We start from the raw sequence: 12,033 nt of genomic DNA, 5'->3' as shown, positions 1-12,033 counted from the left end.
TAACGTAAGAAAAAATGACATGAAACCTAGAGAAACTCAAGTAGACAAGACCAAAGACAGAAATGAAGATGTTGACCTTAAAAAAACACTGATTTTTACAAGATCAGGTCGTAGTGTTCACCCCCCGCATCGTTACGTTCCTCGTTGACACTGGGAGGGGAGTATGTGGCTACATGGTTTTGCCATTAATTTGAATCTGCTAATTACTGTCTCAACTATACTTTAAATGTTAAAATTATCATATGATCAGCTGACTGTTTGTAAACTTTATATTTGATTTTATTGTAGTTCTTTCTTAATACAAAAGTGTTTCAATGTTATAATCTCTTCTTTTAATTAACTTATTTTGTGTTAGTATATTTATATAAGGCACAAGCCTTAAGCCAATTCTATGAACATTTACAATTTTGACTTGAATTTAATCTACTAATTAAATAACATAGGGCATAAATCTACCTTGATCAGTCAGACACATTACGTCTCCAAAGAGATGTTAGAAATGTTTTATTGACATACCTGTAGATATCTAAAATGGTTGGGTATTGGTAGCTTAACAATGTTTAAAATTATATAAAATATAAGTATAAAATCATTCTAGGACAAATTTCAAGTAGAAGGCCATCAAGAACTTTTAGAACGACTTATCAAGCTTGAGGGAAGATTAAATTCCTTTGTTGAATTCTATGAAGAATTAGGTGTACTCTACAGACAACGCAAACAACTGATACAAAACTTTTTAAAAAACATGAAAGAGGAAACACAACTCAAAACGGAAACACTTAAGAAACAAGTGACATTTGAACAAAGTGACTTTACTGATGATACTTCATCAACAGGACAACAGTTAAAGAAGACAAAATCCATTGCACTAATTTACGATCTCCTCGGTGACTTGAGCTCATATCACGCTGACGTAAACAAAAAAATCAGCGATTTACAGCTTTTAAAAAACCAAAACGAACCCGTATCGGCATATTCAGAGTTGGATACGGTTTTATCTAGTTTGCATGCAGAGAAAGACGAGCTAGATAATAAAATAATACAATTTGTAATAAAAAATACTGTGGAAGGAAAAGAAGCTTTGTTAAATGTTATTTTAAACTTGGAGAATGAGAACAATGGGATGAAAAATTCCATTTGTTTGTTAGAAAGTAGAATTGACTATTTGAAAAATACCATAACGGCATTGATGTTGGAAAACCACTCTTTAAAGAGGGAGGAACAAAGATTGTCTGAGGTTATAAGAAGAAGTATTGTGGAAAAAACTGTTTCCTTTGTTTTGCCGAGGTCGTTGAGAATAAGCCGTTTGTCAGAGTTAGACGAGACCCCAGAAGTTGTGGAAGTGTCTAGTTTGACCTTGGTATGATTTTATTTTACATTTAATGTACATTACAGATATTAATCTAACACTACAAAATATGTTTCACAAACTTCAACTGCTCATTGATGGCTAAAAGCTAAAGTGAGTGGAGGCATTTGGGTGTTTTTCCACTGAAACATTGCTACCAATAAAATCCGTTGTAGACTATATACATCTAAAGTGGACAAAAAATCTGTAATATGCTGCAAACTAAATCCCTAGTTAAATTTACCCATATAGTAAAGAACCAAAACATTTTTTGTACTTTCAACAAAGATTACCATATAGCCTACCAACCGAGAACAGCACTAACATCAAAGAAATCTACCTAATTTTACTTGAAATTTGGCTAACAAAAACATTTAACATACAGCACCAGTAAGTTTTGTTGGTGGATCTAATAATCGATAGGCAAATTTAAAGATTTCTATACCTTTTCCACATCTTTTGTTAATCCAGCCATACAACAAATATAGGCTATGTAAAATAAACTTAAGTTTTGAAATGCCTAAATACAATAGGCCCTAGGCTACTTCAAACTGGTTTAGTCTAAACTAATGTCTAAACTAAACTAATTAAGTCCCACTATGTCCAAATACACATTTTATAACCTAACAAGTCACTACCTGTTTCCCTCACACAGCATTACTCAATGAGCAGTTACTCGCCGAATCACAACTAGTGAGGATGGGCGTTCATCTAATCGTTATTCGACGAACGTCAGTGCTAGTAGCTTTTGACGAATATTCGCTATACCCGCAGGTAACAGACTGTTTGGATTTGAAAGTGATAACAGAAAATGTGGGGACATCAAATAACAGTAGCTCGCCACTTGTAGAATATTCAGTGCTTGGCAAAAACCGCATGATCGGACCCACCTTTATACTAAAGTACGTACAGTAGACTCCCTCTTATCCGGACTCCTCGGGACCGATGCCAGTCCGGATAACGGGTTTTCCGGTTAAACCGACGTCCCCAAAAATTTTTTTAAATGGACCGTTTAAATGCATAATGTATACAGTATTTGACTTAAATTTAGGAGAGCATTGTATTTATACAAGTGATTGCTGGTCTCAAATCTTTCCCACGAGAATAGTCGTTTCAGTACTGCCCACTTCCTGCCATTCTGGTCCGGTTAAGACGATGTGCTGATAAAAATTTTCCGGTTAAAGAGATGTCATTTCCGCTGAGTGTAGTCCGGTTAAACCGATGTCCGGTTAAAAGGTGTCCGGATAAGAGGGAGTCTACTGTAATGTTGAGACATTTTGCTGTATTTTTATTGTTAAATTTAGTACTGTAATTCACTCATTTTGCATCTAGATAATGTTTTAAAAGCAGGCCATGCATTTATTTTTATACTAACTTCTGATGGTACGACATTTTAGAGTTTAAGTTTGGACAACTGTTTTTCTATTGAGATATCTAAATGAAAGGGATTCTACTACAAGTTTAAATCTCGTAGTAGGCCTACTTATAGTTAGTGTAGACTTAGTCATTGTAATAATTTGTATCATGTAGCAATTTGTATGTGGAATAAACCATTCATTCATTTATCTTGAATCTTTTGCAGGAGCAAGAAGACGTTCTATCCATTCAGAGATCTACTGATTCTTTCAACCTTGACGCAGCGATTGCATCTTGGCCGACAGATGAGGCTTCTTTGCAGAAACATGTTAATCGGCTCGCAACAGAACTCGAAGTGTTGGAAGTTAACCACATGAAGCTCAACTTACTGAAGCGTTACGTTCAGAGACATGGGTCTAAGTATATAAACAGGAACACACTCATCGATCCTACCAAAGGCATGTCTCTGTGGCATAATAAGTGATTTGGACCTGATTATGTATGTTTAGTAAAAGATTCATTCATTATTTTCTTTCCATACCGGCACAGCTTTTTTAAACCAATAAAATTAATATAGTTAATCAGCAGGGTTTTGTGTACGACCTCGATTTCTTTTTCAATATTTTATTCCTATTCAAATACTACCTAGGGTATCCATGTAGCCATGGGAGTAAGTAAGTATGTGTACTGTAGGCCTACCGTATTTATAAACCCTTTGTGCTTGGCTGACCAGTCTACTGGTCATATTGTTTAGCTTAGATTTGTTTCAACGTTTGCTGAAAATTTGATTTAAAAAATTAAATCATTATGCAATATGATATAGGTCATACTAATATAACAAAAAGTTAATTGATAACTTGTTGGCGTTTCTACCAAATACTTAAGACAGCTGGAAAGAAAATCCTGAAACACTAGGTCTACTAAACTACTGAAAACCCTTGAAAATTCAAATTTATTTCAAATAGTTAAAATACATTAAATTACTGTATAAAAATGTACACATTAGTCATACATCTATGAAATAAAAACAACAAACTTACAACTGTTTATTCAGTCTCCGTCAGCATACCGTCATCCCATTGCTCTTTGCATTTCGAACAGTCACTGTGACCACTTTCTAACCACTTGTAAACACAATGTCGGTGAAACTTCTGATCACAATTTGGACAAACCTTACCAAAAAACACCAATTGTCTGCACAACTCACATGACTGTAGGTTGTCTTCTAGCGAAGCTCTGAAAAAAGGTTCAAATTCCACAATAGCCAAAGGTGAAAGCGCCAACTTCCCTTCGGGTAGTTCCAGAAATATTTTATCCTTCACGAACTGTCTCAACGTGTTGTCAGCTTCCATCTTGGAAAGTGTAGTACAGCTGTTGAGTGCTGCTATCTTTCCTATCATGCCACTCTCAGAAAGCACAATGCCAATCAACAGCTTCTTCAGGAACTCAAGCTGAGACTGGCTAAACATGCAACTCTTTGGAAAAAATGATTCTCCTGTCGAGTGGATGAGAACAAAGTAAGTTTCACCGCTTACGTCGCAACAGACACTTTTAATGTCCATTTTCAAAGCATTGATTTTAGATGTTATTATTTTTAGAGATTCTTTTAAATTTTCACTGTCATTGAACAGTTTTCCATGGATTCTAGAAACGTCCATCTTCTTCGACATTCTTGCATGCATCAGGTATTGCAACAACAGCTGATGTTCGTCAGATAATGAACCATCTGAAAAAAATAAAAACACAACTAGATTTAAGAATTAAAAAGAAAGTCACCTCTGGTTACACAGGGACACGGAGAAAATCCATTGTTATGTTTACATAAACATTGTTAACAAAATGTGAAATAAAACAGCTGGTAAAATTGAAAAATTACCGAGATATTAAAACTTTTTAAATATGAGTTATATAATGGTTATATTCTTGGTTTGATTTACAGTATAAGCCTGTTAACATTTTGGTATGCATAATCACAAAAAGCAAGTACTAACAATGCTGCTAACTGTGCTTACTTGATCTGTTAACCATAGTTTATTTTATGTTATTTTTTACTACGATTTGATGGCGTGACAACACCATAGTGTCTTATACTATATCTCTGGGGATCTGAAACGCCAACAACAAAGCACATCTTTGCGCTGCAGAAGAAGGCTGTGACATTGCGGAGAGGGACTTGTAGATTAGCCTTTGTAAAATTAAGACTCCTTATTTTTTGTTGCATTTACATTTTAAAAACCTTGATGTTTTTAAAACAAAACCATAATTGTTTTGAGCTTTCCAAATCCAATTGCAACATCAGAAAAAAATCCAGTTTTAACAATCCATAGCCTACCACAAAAACTTCTTTTTCAAAAACCAGGTCTTTTATAATGCAACAATACTATTTAACTCACTGCCAAATAAACTTAAGACGGTTAAGTGATATTAGGGAATTCAAAAGTAAACTTAAATTGTTTCAAGTAGAGGCCTAATAGTTTTTATAAGTTAGTGTAAGAGATTATGTAAACTACACTACAAGAATGTTTAACAGGCAATGAAGAAATACCCCCGCCGCAGCAAACCTGCAGACTAAGCGAATTTCCATTTGCCTGATTGGATTTACTCTAAAATATCTCCTTAAAAATATCACATTTATTCCCTATTTAAATAGAATCAGTTTAACACATAGTTAGGTTTGCTGCAACAGGGAGGGTGAAAGTGTTTTTTTTATGTAAAATGTTAATAGTTAGTAAGAAATAAAAACATTTTCCAAATTTGGGCAGAACATGTTAATAAACAAGCAAACTACAACAGTTTACTTATTCTCCATAAGAATAACATGAGAATTTTAAATTTACAATTTTTTGGAATTTTCTCCGTAACCATTAGGCGCATTATAACGCTTCAATATACTAAATTATTTGTTTTTTTAAGCTCTACTAAATTGTTTGGAAAGAAATTGCAAAATTTTATGTTTTTTGAGTCAAAAATGGGAAAAACCCATTTTTACCCCATAAAAGCCCCCATAAACCCCCGTTCCCATGGTCCAATCATGCTGGTTCGCGAACTCGTTCGAATAAACGTAGGTTTACAGGTTTGTACCAAATTTCATTAAAATCGGATCATTTTTGCTCGAGTTATCGCGCTAACGGACACATATATATATATAAATATGAAAAATAGAAAAATAGGGCTACTATATATAAATAAAGATTAAACATTAATAAACTTAGTACCCAAGTAAAATTATTTATTAAAATATTTACTAATAAATAATAATAAGTAAATATTTTAATAAATAATTTTACTTGGGTACTAAGTTTATTAATGTTTAATCTTTATTTATATATATAAATATATATATAAATATATATATATATATATATGAATTTGAACGGATGGTGTTTTTGGCCTCTAGGGACCTCAAAACGAAAAAAAAAATCGGTCCCGGGTCCAGGTCTTACCATGAGTACTACGGTAATAGCTTATTCCCTACATGGGAAATTCGCTAATATTTGATTTGATTTGGTTGTGTGTATAGGCCTACATACACACTAAGGCAAACAAATATAAACAGTAACTCCATCAGTGTTCCAGAGATTTTAAATGTAAAATTTACCTAAAATATTTGTTGCTTACCAGTATCAACTTCCATTAGATCTTGTGTACCACCTGAGTGACGTTTTCTTGATCTTGAAGACATTATGCTGAAACATAACATGTGTTATAGCCTAAGTTAGGCCTAATTGTGGTATTTGTTACTAGGTAAAAAGTTACTTAACTAATAATAACTTTTGCGTAAAATATGCCTAATTTAAATCAAGCCATTAAGTTACTTTGTACATTAGGTAATTTAGCCAGGTACAATTCTTCAGAGAACCTGCGGTATTTTATCGGATGAATAGGCCTAACGATAAATATCTGGATCAATACTAATATCGCATGGAATTTAATTTCACGATATGACATAAACAGAGGCCACATACTTTACAGCGCGCTGCGACGGTTAGGCTAGGTTAGGTTATCACATGTTGGTAGGACTTTCCTCGTTTTGTTATGAATCAAACGATACCAGATGAGTCATAAAAAAATTATGATAACCCAACCTAACCGCCGTAGCGCGTATATGGGTGGTCTCCGTATAATAAAAAAGTACCGGTAGGCCTACCGATACCGTATAAGTTTAATAAAAACCATAACAAAATAACCATAAAAAACCATAAAAACATTGCTGGTAACAAAGCTTTTTTCTTTATTTTATCCTTAGTTTTTTCTTAGATAGACCTATTAAAGAATAAGTACAAATAATGGATGAAAACATGAATTTTCGATTTCTAGGCCAATGTTGTTACTATACCAACAGAAGGCTATCAATATTAACTTAGGCCTATAACCAAGTTCGTAGGGTTTTGGTGGAAAAGATTTGAGACCAATGATCATGTGTCTAAATACAATGCTCTACTAAATTTAAGTTGGTAAACAGTCCGTTTTAACGAGTTTTTGGGGACGTCAGTTTAACCGGAAAACCCGTAATCCGAACTGGCCTTGGTCCCGAGGAGTCCGGACAGGAGGGAGTCTACTGTAGTTTTATTTAAGCATGAAATATCAATAAAATCGTAAACAAAACATAAGTTTACTAAAATTTTACATTAGCCTATTTTAATTGTTTTAGCACTTTACTTTGGATTTAACCCTAACTTACCACCTTAATTCAGAAAACTTAATTAATATTAAGATAACAAGGCTACTTTATTTATTATTGGAGTGGATAAAATCGCCTTTTACAATAGCCAACGTCCTAAAATGATTCAAATGATTCAAATGATTTATTTGGCCATTCAGTTCATATACAGGACAATAGGCTACGTCAACAATACAATAAATAATAAATAACATGCCAAGCTTCTTCTAGCATTCTTGACTGACAAAATTAAATTAAAAGCTGAAAAAAAAACACATGCAGGATCTCAAAAACATGCAAAGCAATGCATGCAACTAAAAATACAAATAAAATGAAAACCACATGCTGCAAGCCATGCAAGGCAGAGAAAAATAAATAAATTTACATTTTTGTAATACCTCTACTGGACTACTGTGGGTTCAACCCAATAGTAACAAGCTGTGCATTCCAAAACTCTTTAATGGAATAGAATGGATTGGCAAGCATCCAAGCTTTTAGTGTGGTCGCAAACTTGTTCGGTAAGAGTTGTCTTACAGTTATGGGTAAGGCATTGTAGAACCTTATTCCTGCAACAGGAAAGCAGTTGAGAGTTAAATCTAGTCTAACTCTATCTCTAAAAATATTTTCATTGTTCCTAGTGCTATAATGATGAACATTATTAACCAATGGAAAAGCTGATTCATTGTTCTTAATCTCTAACAGGCATTGGTAAATAAATACATTGTGTACAGGCATTATACCATGCTGAACAAACAGAGGTTTACAATGCTCAAGCTGATGGACTCCACACAAGACCCTGACAGCTTTCTTCTGTAGTTTGAGTACTTTTTGCACTCCAGGGGAGTGACCCCAGAGCCTAGTGCCATACAGAATGTGAGCATGGAAAAAAGCAAAGTACGCAAGTCGAACAAATTCAAATGGCATGTCAGCCTTCAACCGTCTGAGCAAATGGATTACACGACTTAGCTTACCACACAGGATTTCAATATGATCGTTCCAATCAAGCTGAGGGTCAAGGGTGAAGCCCAGCAGCTTTACAGTGTTTTCTTCCCTCAGTTCCCTAGAAAGACTGAAAGTGATGTTTTGAGTTTTGGCTTGGTTCAGGCATAATTTATTGTTGCGAAACCAGATAGAAGCTACATCTAATAATTCCTGCACAGCAACTTTAGATACAGAAAAATCTGAGTGACTAGAAAAGAGAGTTGTATCATCTGCATATAGCAGGACATTGCCTGCAACACTGTGATACAAGTCATTGATTGAGATTACAAAAAGGAAGGGACCCATAATAGACCCTTGCGGGACTCCATTGTTCACCATCAGAGGATTGGAAGAGTTACCATTCCAAGTCACAACTTGCGACCTCCCTTCAAGATAAGATTTAATCAATGAGAGAGCATCGCCTCGTACCCCGTACCTTTCGAGCTTTGACAACAGGAGACTATGTGACACACAGTCAAAAGCGCGGGATAGGTCACACATTATAACAGAAGTAGAATTTCTAATCTCTAGACCATTTAAGATTTCTTGAACAAGACAGTCCACAGCCTGAACGGTGGACTTTCCTTTTTGGAAGCCAAATTGAGCGGGCACAATAAGGCGATGCCTCTCAAAGTAGCTGTACAGCTGCTCTAACATGACTGCTTCAAGCACCTTACCAAAGATGGGGATGATAGATATTGGTCTGTAACTTACAGTACTGTCCTTTGGTCCCTTTTTGTACACAGGTACAGTCCTACTAATCTTCAGAGCCTCAGGAAAGACTCCTTCTCTCAGAGATTTATTTACAATATCTACAATGATTGGCGCAACTACATAGATACATCTTTTTAAAAGCTCAACAGACATGTTATAAAAATCTTGACTCTTAGAGGATTTAAAGCTACTGACTACTCTAAGCAGCTTATCAACAGTAACAGGTGTCCATGAAAAATTGGTGGGAACAAATGGAACAGAATTAAGGCAATCATAAGGAACAGATGGATCAGGTTTACAAGAGAGGATTAATTCATCAACAGACTCAAGAAAATATGAATTAAACTCATCAGCAGTGCAAAAGTCTTTAGCAGGAACAGTAGTGGGGGTTTTATGCCTATTGATGTAGTTCCAGGCAGCCTTGCATGCATTTGGAGATGTAGCAATGGCAGTAGCAGTAGCAAATTGCTTCGCCTCCCTTACCTTCAAACGATAATGCTTCCTGAGATCACGAAGGTAGGGCAGCAATTGTGGGTTACTCTTGCATAAGTCACTGATACCTAGGATAAAGTTCTTAAAGGCAGAGAGTTCAGGTGTGTACCAGTTGTTTACACTGCACCCAGCATTTGCCTTGGCTGGAGGCACAGTCCTGCAGGTTTTATTTCTTAAGGGAAAACAATAGTCAAAAACTTTTCTGAAATTATCAAAGAAATAGTCAAAGGATTGTTCAGCATTAAATGATTCTATTTCAGAGAGCCACTTTACTGCCAGATCAGTCAATACACATTGAAAGTAACAGTAGTTACTTTCATTAAATTGTCTGTAAGTTACAGTTTTGACAGGATTATTTAAGTAGTCAGGTTCCTGCAGACCATGTTTGGATACACCTTCAGGTAGATCTAGTTTAAAAAAAACATGTTTGTGATCAGATATCTGATCTACACTTACATGGGCCATGTATCTCCAGCTATCAAGATTGGTAAGAACAGTGTCTAAAGGAGATAGACCACGGGTTGGTTCATTGACACTGAAGAATATATCATGGCTGCGGAGAATGTTCCTGAAATCACTGGCCTCACTTGGATGGTTGAGTATATTCACATTGTGGTCAGTGCCGATTATAATATCTAACCCCAGGGAAGTTAAATAAACTAGACACATGTCAAGTAGATAAAAAAAGCGTTCAAAACTACCACTAGGCGAGTGATACATGGTGACAACAATGAGATTCAAGTTAGAGATGATTATACCTGTAAATTCTGCATGCAGTTCTTCACAGTACTCACTTAAGTCTAACAAAGAGTAGTTCCACTTAGTATTAATATAAATTGACACACCCCCCCAAGGGGTTTTTCGACAAAAACAAGATACAAGGTCAAGGCTATTGATTCTAGAGTAGTATGCAGTTTCTGCCTCTAACAACCAATGTTCAGACACACAAAGCACATCAATGTCCAGTTGACAGCAAAGTATCTCAAGTTCAGCAATTTTATTGCGTATAGATTGCACATTTATAGCACACACAAGCAGGCTACTAGCAGATTTTCCCGTACTAGGCAAGATTTCAGGCCCATAACCTAGGATTGAGTTTGACGGGGCTGCATTTTCCCTAAAAAAGTACGAGAAGGAATGTAGCTTTTAACGTTATTTTGTCTGCCTGAACGACGTTCTTCAAACTCTTTTACAAAAATTCCCTCGGGCCAAAATTCAGGTTTCAATAAGTCCTTAACAAGATTATCAGAGACGCTTACCTTGAAACTTGTATAGTCTGAAAACCTGGTAGGTAGTTTCTCACATTTGTTACAAATAACATTTTCACTTTTTAGATAGGATTCAATGTCACTACTTTCCGTATCTGAAGAACAACGACTAACAAAAACTGCCTTGGATTTTTCCGCACGCTTGAGACCACTTTTGTCAGTATTTGAACCTATAATGGGTTTAGTCTTAGTTTTAGGAAACCTAACCTCTTCTTGAGACGTCTTGGAAGTTGTAGGTCTAATTTTGTTTCTAGGCCTACTGTCAGTATTGCTAGCTAGTACTTGGGAGTAGCTTTTATTCCTATTTTCAGTGTTTCCGGCCTCCTGTCCATTCACTTTGTCATCAGATTCGGAATTTGGTAGACTTGACTCTTGACTAGGCCTAGGTAGGCCTATAAGCTGAGAATGGGTTTCTGCAGAGGACCGCTTCTTGGTTTGTACAACATCTTCAAGTTTGTTGTTTAGTTCGAGGTTATTTTCAACAACTCCTTTAACGAGAGATATTAAGTTCTGGACAGTAGAATTTAGGTTAATAAATTCTTCAATATTACCAACTCTCGTCTGCAGACTTTTGAGGTTAACATCACAGGAGTCACAGAACCACTTGGATTTGTCCCCTAATTTGTTTACTAAGTCATATTCAACTGAAGAAATATTTACACAAGCAATGTGGTACCATTTGGAGCAAAAACCATCACAGAAAATCGCATTACAATTATTTTTAACTAATTTAAAACAAGAGCCACAATTAGGATCAACGTGACCATCCGCCATGACACTTGGGACCTAAAAGGTTTCACAAAATTCCATGTAGCCTACGTCTAGCCTAGCCTAAAAATACTAATTTAATCCTTACCTATTTTTATGGTTCACAAGAAAAGCTGTCAGTTAAATCATAAAGAAAAGTCAAACACACATTTACTGGACAAGTAAATGATACAAAAATTGATATTTCGCTTGTTTGTTATTATTTACTAGAGGTTAAGAGGTTTATTGAGTTAGAAAGAGCAGAGGTTAGGCTAGAGGCTGGCTATGATAGTAGAGTAGAGAGAAGAGAGAGGAGAACACAGGAGAGGTTATGTTTCGTTTCGATTCAATTCAAAACAATAAAAATTTTTTTCAATTGGTGAAAAGGCGCCAATGTCATATGAGGATGAGACAGGTTAGAGTAGATATAAGTTTGTACTATACGAAATTCAAGATTACGTCAGTCA

General features: G+C 35.4%; 2 protein-coding genes across 10 annotated transcripts; one reads left to right on the top strand and one right to left on the bottom strand.

The window, feature by feature from the left end:
• Window positions 1-603: 603 nt before the first annotated feature.
• LOC128986131 (uncharacterized) lies at window positions 604-3,285 on the top strand. The gene is made up of 2 exons (XM_054406290.1): window positions 604-1,360; window positions 2,931-3,285. The coding sequence occupies exons 1-2, from the start codon at window positions 746-748 to the stop codon at window positions 3,186-3,188; spliced, it is 873 nt and encodes a 290-aa protein (XP_054262265.1). The 5' UTR covers window positions 604-745; the 3' UTR covers window positions 3,189-3,285.
• A 352-nt stretch (window positions 3,286-3,637) lies between these two features.
• Window positions 3,638-11,874, bottom strand: LOC128986129 (non-structural maintenance of chromosomes element 1 homolog). Of its 9 annotated transcripts, none has more exons than XM_054406287.1 (4): window positions 11,676-11,874; window positions 7,763-7,930; window positions 6,323-6,390; window positions 3,638-4,430 (listed from the first exon to the last, which is right to left on the bottom strand). In XM_054406287.1, exons 3-4 carry the CDS (start codon window positions 6,384-6,386, stop codon window positions 3,751-3,753), a joined length of 744 nt encoding a protein of 247 aa, XP_054262262.1. In that variant the 5' UTR covers window positions 6,387-6,390; window positions 7,763-7,930; window positions 11,676-11,874; the 3' UTR covers window positions 3,638-3,750. The 9 variants fall into 9 exon arrangements, 7 of the variants coding, with proteins under 7 accessions (XP_054262262.1, XP_054262260.1, XP_054262259.1 ...); XM_054406285.1 differs by lacking the exon at window positions 11,676-11,874 and adding an exon at window positions 9,543-11,620 and having other exon boundaries at window positions 7,750-7,930; XM_054406284.1 differs by lacking the exon at window positions 11,676-11,874 and adding an exon at window positions 9,543-11,620.
• Window positions 11,875-12,033: the final 159 nt, after the last annotated feature.

The sequence above is a fragment of the Macrosteles quadrilineatus genome, unplaced genomic scaffold, assembly GCF_028750875.1.
Source record: "Macrosteles quadrilineatus isolate MER2022 unplaced genomic scaffold, UCM_ALF_1.0 Scaffold_2__2_contigs__length_208266976, whole genome shotgun sequence".
Taxonomy (NCBI): domain Eukaryota; kingdom Metazoa; phylum Arthropoda; class Insecta; order Hemiptera; family Cicadellidae; genus Macrosteles; species Macrosteles quadrilineatus.
Note: the sequence above shows the minus strand (reverse complement) of the source record. Positions and strands in the feature narration are given on the sequence as shown.

Bases quoted from the DNA above. Each gene is read 5' to 3' on its own strand.
- LOC128986131 (XM_054406290.1), top strand. From the start codon at position 746: ATGAAAGAGGAAACACAACTCAAAACGGAAACACTTAAGAAACAAGTG. The intron at 1,361-2,930 runs GTATGATTTTAT...AATCTTTTGCAG, and splicing joins AAGTGTCTAGTTTGACCTTG to GAGCAAGAAGACGTTCTATC.
- LOC128986129 (XM_054406287.1), bottom strand. From the start codon at position 6,386: ATGTCTTCAAGATCAAGAAAACGTCACTCAGGTGGTACACAAGATCTA. The intron at 4,431-6,322 runs GTAAGCAACAAA...TATTTTTTTCAG, and splicing joins TCTAATGGAAGTTGATACTG to ATGGTTCATTATCTGACGAA.